A 7,684-nucleotide genomic window follows, 5' to 3' on the forward strand; every position below is an offset into this window, starting at 1 on the left:
GACTATACAAAGGCATTTGACTGTGTGGATCATAACAAATTATGGATAACATTGCAAAGAATGGGAATTCCAGAACACTTAATTGTGCTCATGAGCAACCTATACACAACCAAGACACAGTTGATTGAACAGAGCAAGGGGATACTGCGTGGTTTAAAATCAAGAAAGGTGTGCATCAGGGTTGTAGCCTTTCAACATACTTATTCAATCTGTATACTGAGCAAATAATCCAAGAAACTGGACTACATGAAGTATGTGGCATCTGGCTTGATGGAAGACTTATTAACAACCTGCAACATGCAGTTGACACAACCTTGCTTGCTGAAAAGGAAGAGGACTTGAAGCACTTACTGATGATGAAGATCAAAGACTACAGCCTTCAGTATGGATTACACCTCAACATAAAAAAAACAAAAATCCTCACAACTGGACCAATAAGCAACATCGTGATAAATGGAGAAAAGATTGACATTGTCAAGGATTTCATTTTACTTGGATCCACAATCAACACTCATGGAAGCAGCAGTCAGGAAATCAAAGGACGTATTGCATTGGGCAAATCTGCTACAAAAGACCTCTTTAAAGTGTTCAAAAGCTAATATGTCACTTTGAGGACTAAGGTGGGCCATACCCAAGCCCTGATATTTTCAGTTGCCTCGTGTGTGCAAAAGCTGGACAATGAATAAGGAAGACTGGTAGAAGAATTGATGCCTTTGAATTATGGTGTTGGCGAAGAATATTGAATATACTATAAGCGGTCAGAAGAACGAACAAGTCTGTCTTGAAAGAAGTACAGCCAGATGCTCCTTGGAAGCAAGGATAGTGAGACTTCATCTCAGGTGCTTTGGACATGTTATCGGGGGGGCCAGTCCCTGGAGAAGAACATCGTGCTTGGTAAAGTAGACAGTCAGTGAAACAGAGGAAAACCCTTGATGAGATGGATTGAAACAGTGGCTGCAACAATGGGCTCAAACGTAGCTATGATTCTGAGGATGTTTCAGGACTGGGCAATGTTTTTTTTTTTTTAATTAATTAATTAATTTTTTATTTATTTTTATTGTACTTCAGGTGAAGGCTTACAGAACAAATAGTTTCTCATGAAACAGTAGTACACATACTGTTTTATGACATTGGTTAACAACCCCACAACATGTCAACCCTCTAACTTCTCAACCTTTGTTTTGGTAAAAATAGGACTGGGCAATGTTTTATTCTGTTGTACATAGGTTCAGTATTATTTGGAACCAGCTTGACGGCACCAACAACAGCAACAACGTGTGCATTATTTAGTTTCCTTTTTTTTTTTTCCTTATTTTTCTTCTCATTGATTTCTAGCTTCATTCTGTTATGGTTAAGAAAATTCTTTGTATGATTTCAATCTTTTTAAATTTGTTGAGGCTTATTTTGTGTTACAGCATATGGTATATTCTGGAAAATGACCCATGTGAGCTGGAGAGGAATGTGTATTGCTCTGATGCTAGGTGAAGTGTTCTATATATGTCTGTTAGGTCCAGTTGGCTTATGGTTTTATTTATGTTCTCAATGTCCTTAGTAGTCTTCTTTTTAGGTGTTCTGTCTATAATTGAAAGTGGTGTGTTGAAGTCCACTACTATTATTGTGGAGTTGTCTATTTATCCTTTCATATTAGTATTGTTTCATGAATTTTGTTGCATTGCCATTAGGTGCATATATATTTATAATTGTTACATTGTTGAGCTGGATTGATCGTTTTATTATTAAGTAATATCCTTCTTCATCTCTTGTAATAGATTTTGATGTAAAGTCTATTTTATCTGATATTAGTATGGCCACCCCTGCTGTTTTTTGTTTATTGGTCAGATGGAATATTTTTATCCATCCTTTTATTTTCAGTCTGTTTGTGTCCTTTTGTCTAAGGTATGTTTCTTGTAGACAGCAAAAGGATGGATCATGTTTTTTCTCCATTCTGGTACTCTCTGCCTTTTGCATGGGGCATTTAGACCATTTACATTTAAGGTTATTACTGAAAACAAAACTGCCTCACTCATTTTGCTATATGTTTTTTGAGTGTTTTGTGTCTTGTTTTTTTTTAATTCTTATTTTTCTGATTTTATTTGTATTTGGCTGCTTTCTTGTGATGAACTGTTTTGCTTTCTTCCTTCTTCTGAGTGTTTTTTCTTGATGATTTCTTAGTGGTTATCACATGTATTACGTTACAACTTACAATTGCAACAATGTTTAACATAGGAACAACAGTAACATACAATCTTAACATAATAAATCTGATATGCTCCTCCCTCCCCCTTTTTTGTTGGTGTGTTTCCATTATAATCAATATACAACCTATATTCATTCAGTAAGTTTACTTTGTGCTTATTTCTTACAAACTTGATGTTGTATTGTTTGTGGGATTTAATTACTGAGTTTATTCTCTGAAAATATCATATACTTGGTCCTTAGGATTGCCCATGTGGTTGTGTTTTTTGGAGATCTATCTCTCTTATTATTTATTTATTTGTTTTTCCTGTGTATAGATACAAGTATTTATTTAATGCTCTTGTCTTTCCATTTGGAGTACTCCCTTGAGTAATCCTTGCAAAGCTGGTCTGGTAATGGCAAATTCCCAGAGCTTCTGTTTGTTTGGGAATGTCTTGATTTCCCCTTCATTTTTCAATAAGAACTTTGTTTGGTAAAGAATTCTTGGTTGGTAATTGTTTTTGTTCAGTATTTTATATATGTTACTCCATTGTCTTCTGACCTCTGGAGTTTCTGGGGAGAAATCTGCATTGATTCTTATGAAAGGCCCTTGACATGTTGTATTGTATTTTTCTCATGCTGCTTTCAGAATTCTTTCGTTGTCTTTGGTTTTCAAGAATTTTATTAGGATATGGTGCAGAGCTGATCTTTTTGTGCCTTTTCTGATGTTCATGTAGCTTCCTGTATTTGCAGGCTTGGTTCTCTGTTCAGGTCTGGGAAATTCCTTCTGATTATCTCTTGGAAAATTATTTTTATGCCTTTGTTGTTGTCATGTTATTCTGGGATTCCAATAATTCTAATGTTAGATTTCTTAATTGAATCCTGCATTTCTTTTTGGGTTTGTTTGCTTTTCTTTGTTCTTTTGTTTCTCTTGAGACTTGGTAAGTTCAGTTATTTTGTCTTCTAGTTCATTTATTCTATCTTCTGTCTGTTCTACTCTATTGTTGAGTGTTTCTCATGCTTTTTCTAACTTAGTTGCTTTATTCTTCAGTTCCAGTAGTTATCGTTTTTTTGATGTTTTCAATTTCTTTGTTGAGTCATTTTGTTCTTCCATTTATTTCTTGATCTATGCTAATTTGTTTTCTGTGTGCTGTTTGCTTTCTTTAAACATATTTAGCACCATAGTCTGAAAATTATCAACTCTTTGCATTAGTCTGGCCTCCACAGGAGAAATTTCCCCTTTTTCTTGTTTTGTTTTTGATTGGTCCTTCTCTTGTGCTTTTGTGTATTTTATTATATTTTTGTTGAACATTGGCTATTTTGTTATCTTTTTTTTTACTTTAAATTTTGTGTTTGTGGGAAAATTTTCTGATTGGGTGCCCTGGTGGCACAGCAGACAAGCACCCAGCTGCTAACTGAAAGGCCCAGGTCATCACTCACCAGTCACTCCACAGGGAAAGATGCAGCAGTTCACCTCCTCAAAGACAGCTCTGAGAACCCCACAGGGCAGCTCCACTCTGCCCCACTTGGTCTCTATGAGTCAGAATTGACCCAGTGGCAGTGGGCTTGGTTATATTCTCCTGAGAACCACTAGAGGGCACGCTTATCCTTAGGTTTTTTTCAGTGTTGGTTGAGGTGTTCTGGATGCTTGATCTCTGGAATTCAATATACATGTGTGGGAGGGAGTGTTTAGCTGATTGCAGATGCTGACATAAGCGCTGGGGCTCGACTTTCCTATGGAGAAGGTGGGGGGCTCTCTGAGTCTTTCCATCATGGGCACCCCTGCACAGGCCCTCCCATGGTGTCTCTCTGTGAACAGGAGCCAGCCACTTCCCTCTGTGTTACCTGTCAGTTTGAAAGATTTCTTTCACCCCGCTCCCCTTGCAGTTCCTCCAAGTCCTAGTGCCCCTCTGTCTTGGGCCTCAGTGAGATTCAGCAGCACTCTCTCACAGTGCCACGATCTCCCATTGCCCACTCCCAATTGCCCGGCCTGTGAACTCCTACGGCCAATTTGCACTGCCTTAAAAAAATCAGGCTACAGCTTCCTCAGATTAGCTCTCTTCCCTGTTTGGGGTGTTGCCCAGCCTGGTCCCAAAATGGCTACGATGAGCAAGGGCTCCAGATATTAGCAGGTAGGTTCTCCCAGCTTCTGTGACATCCTCGCTTCTCCTCTCCCTTGCTTCTGGACTCACCCAGGCTCTCCGACACCACAGCTGCTGTCCAGAGTTCTGAGATCTCAGTCTGTGCTCATTTTTATTCCTTATTCAGTGTGTTAGTGGCTGGGGGAGTAAATGAGAACATCCACATATTTTGCCATCTTGCTCTGCCCTCTTTGTGCTACAGATTTTTAATGAGAGTTTGGAGTACAAGAGGGAATTGCATCAAGGTGGAACCAGCATCAAATTAATTGGAGGCTACTGACTTTAAAAGCCATTGGCCACTGTCTGGATGGAGAACTTCTGCTGGGACCGTTCACAACAGAATGGCCCATCAAAGGTCATCAACCTCTGTTTTCCTCTGTTTTTACAAGAGTTGTCCAACTCTGATGGATTCAGGATGTTTTCTAAATAGCTTTTTCTCCCATAATAATTGTCTTAGTTACCTAGTGCTGCTGTAACCCAAATACCACGAGTGGGTGGATTTGATGAACAGAAATTTATTTTCTCACAGTTTAGGAGGCTTGAAGTCCAAATTCAGGGCTCTAGAGGAAGGCTCTCTCTGTTTGCTCTGGGGGAAGATCCTTGTCTCAGCTTCTGTAACCCCCACATTCTTTATTCCCTGGCAATCTCCACATGGCATCTATCTTTCTGCCATTTGTGCTTGCTGTCTCTGTGCCTAATTTGTTCTTTTTATATCTCAAAAGTGATTAGGTTTAAGACACACTCTAAATTTTTATGGCCTCATTAACATAACAAAGAAAACCCTATTTCCAGATGGGATTATATCCATAGGCATAGGAGTTAGGATTCCAACACATATTTTGGGGGAGCACACTTCAGTCCATAACAATAATAGACCATGTATTGGACATCTTACAACCAGGAGCCATCTCCCATCCTTCCCCTTCAGGGGCAGGCCAGGGTCCACCTAAAGTCTGACCATGATATCAGTGCTTGGTCCTTCACCAGGCTCAGGACTGGGGAGCAATCTGATGGTCTCCACCAGAATGGTGACAATCAGAGCATCCCTTCCCTCTGTGCTGCCAGCCAAGCTGAACTTAAACTCTCTGCATCATTCTTCCCTTCCAGCCTGGGGAGATCCAGACAGATCCTCTTCAACCTCTCAGGAGAAGACATGGAATGGGATGCTGAGTTCTTTGCCCTGGAGCCCCTGGCGTCTTCAGGGGAGGACGACTATGAGATGTAGAACCCCAAAGAGCAGTGGCTTCTGCGGGAAAGACTCTGGGAGCAGACTGTGCCCTGACTCCATCTGGGCTCCTGGCCTTTCTCAGGGTGGATCCCAGAGAAGGGATCTGCTTTCCATGTAGCATAAGGTGTTTGTAGAGTTAAAAGAGGAAATTGTAACAAAGCAAACCCAGCAACACACTGCCTGCTAGTGCTCAGTTAGTGCCAAACAGACCTACAGCTTTCCAAAGGGTTTGCCTTAGGAGACCTGGGGAGCCTTGATTTCTGTACATGGACAGGTGAGCAGGTTTTTACAGCCTGGCTGGACTTCAAACAGAAGGAATGGAAGAACTTGTGGGGGGTTGTCTAGGCCCACATCCCTGGCCTTACCGTGCCTGTCCCTGGGGTCTAGTTCTCCCGTGTGTCTAAGTGGCTGCTAGCTTCATGCTCAGCACAGGAAGTGAACCCACCATGGATCTCTGGCCAAAGTTTTCAAAGAGGTAACTCCTTTTCCACGGGGCCCAGAAACATTCTGGTTATGTACTGAAACTGCGCCCAGTTACCATGGAGTCAACTCCAACTCATGGTGACCCCATGTATGTCAGAGTAGAACTGTGCTCCATAGGGTTTTCAGTGGCTGATTTTTTTCAGAAGTAGATCACCAGGCCTTTCTTCTGAGGCATCTCAGGGTGGACTCAAACCTCCAACCTTTTGGTTAGCAGCCGAGCATGTTAACTCTTTGCATCATGAGGTTGCCTTCTTTTGTGCAGAAGGTAGTTCTTTGCACAGTTTTTGGATTCGGCTAAAGATGAGACAGGTGCCTGGGCCGGGGGCTGGGGCAGGGCTGTGTTAGGGCCCTGTCTCCAGACCACTCGCTCTCCCTCAAAGCCCGAGAACTCAGCTCCACTTCCCACAGTCAACTGGCTGGGGAAGGAGCGAGGTGGGGTGATTCTTCTTTCTCTAATTCTCAGCCAGTAAGTCTTTGAAGGAACCCATACAACTGGTCCATGGCACTCTATGCTCCTCCCTTCCCTGAATTAAGAGGGCAACCAGAATCATTAAGTCTTTTTGGTCTAGAAAGGATTTCTGTATTTCAGGAACTAATCTGAATCAGAATTACATTTTTAATATACTGTTTGAATTTTTAACATAAGTTTTGCATTTTTGCATATAGTTGTTCCCACTTGTGTTTGAGAACCACTGGTTTGGAGAATACACTTCACTATGTCCATCCTCCCTGTTTCTTCTGGTGTTTTCTTTAAAACAGTCACCTAAGGAGTACATGCTCATGAATATATGAATGCCAGTGGGGATAAGAGGAAGAGATAGACTAGGAAAAACCAATAATCTAAATTAAGCCAACGATGCTCTATGCTAAGGTCATTCTGAGAACTGAATAAAGTTCCACAGCTTTCTCTTCTGCCAGGCCTGTGTGATGGTATTCTTATTGTTCAGTTTTTCAGAAAGAACTTTTTATGTACGTGAATTTGACTGTCTGAATCTAAGTATTTATAACTCCTGTGAGAAAAAAGATCAATTAGTAGTTCTGTAGCATTGTTAGAAATTTTGTTATCAACAAAAGTTTCAGAATGAAATCAGACTGGAAATGTTTTACTACTTCCCGTTATTATTTATTGTGTGCCAACGCCAATGTGTGGGAGGTTTCTTTCATTTTGTTGCTCATAGTAACCCCAATATAACCAGAAGCTTGACTGAAAAATAAATGTTTGGGAGATTTGTTTTATAAACTGCATTAAAGTGGCTCTTTTCCCAAAGGTGGCCTTGTTTGAAGCCCCACATACGAAAGTTCACTGCTGGGGATAAACTCAGGATAAAGGTCTCTTTACTCTGCTTCTTGTCAAACTACAGCTTATCACAGATCGACCCTGACATTACATGGCAAAGACACTGTGTACATTTTCCTTTTATAGATAAGAAAAGAATAAACAGGGAGCAGAGGATGTTTGGAGCCCTGATTTTCTTGTAGCATTTATTGCTTATGGGAAATGAAGCTGTGTTTTTCTATTTTGCTTATGTTGTGTATGTTTTTGTCTCTCATGAGACTGTATACAAACTGTCTGAAATGAAAACCCTGTGATTCAGAAACTTAAGACACTGGCTTGTCTTTTGGGGTGATAAACACCAGACTATGGGATCTGCCTGGT

General features: G+C 40.6%; 1 protein-coding gene across 1 annotated transcript in view; it reads left to right on the forward strand.

Annotated features, from left to right (window-relative positions):
• The window catches only part of CUNH13orf42 (chromosome unknown C13orf42 homolog), a 55,741-nt gene extending 50,200 nt beyond the window's left edge, over positions 1–5,541 (forward strand). Inside the window, exon 4 of the mRNA XM_023731510.1 lies at positions 5,424–5,541. Coding sequence (XP_023587278.1) covers positions 5,424–5,541 — 118 coding nt within the window. The remainder of the gene's footprint in view (positions 1–5,423) is intronic.
• The last annotated feature ends 2,143 nt before the right edge of the window (positions 5,542–7,684 follow it).

The sequence above is a fragment of the Trichechus manatus genome, unplaced genomic scaffold (assembly GCF_000243295.1).
Source record: "Trichechus manatus latirostris isolate Lorelei unplaced genomic scaffold, TriManLat1.0 scaffold00044, whole genome shotgun sequence".
In the NCBI taxonomy this organism is placed as follows: Eukaryota; Metazoa; Chordata; class Mammalia; order Sirenia; family Trichechidae; genus Trichechus; species Trichechus manatus.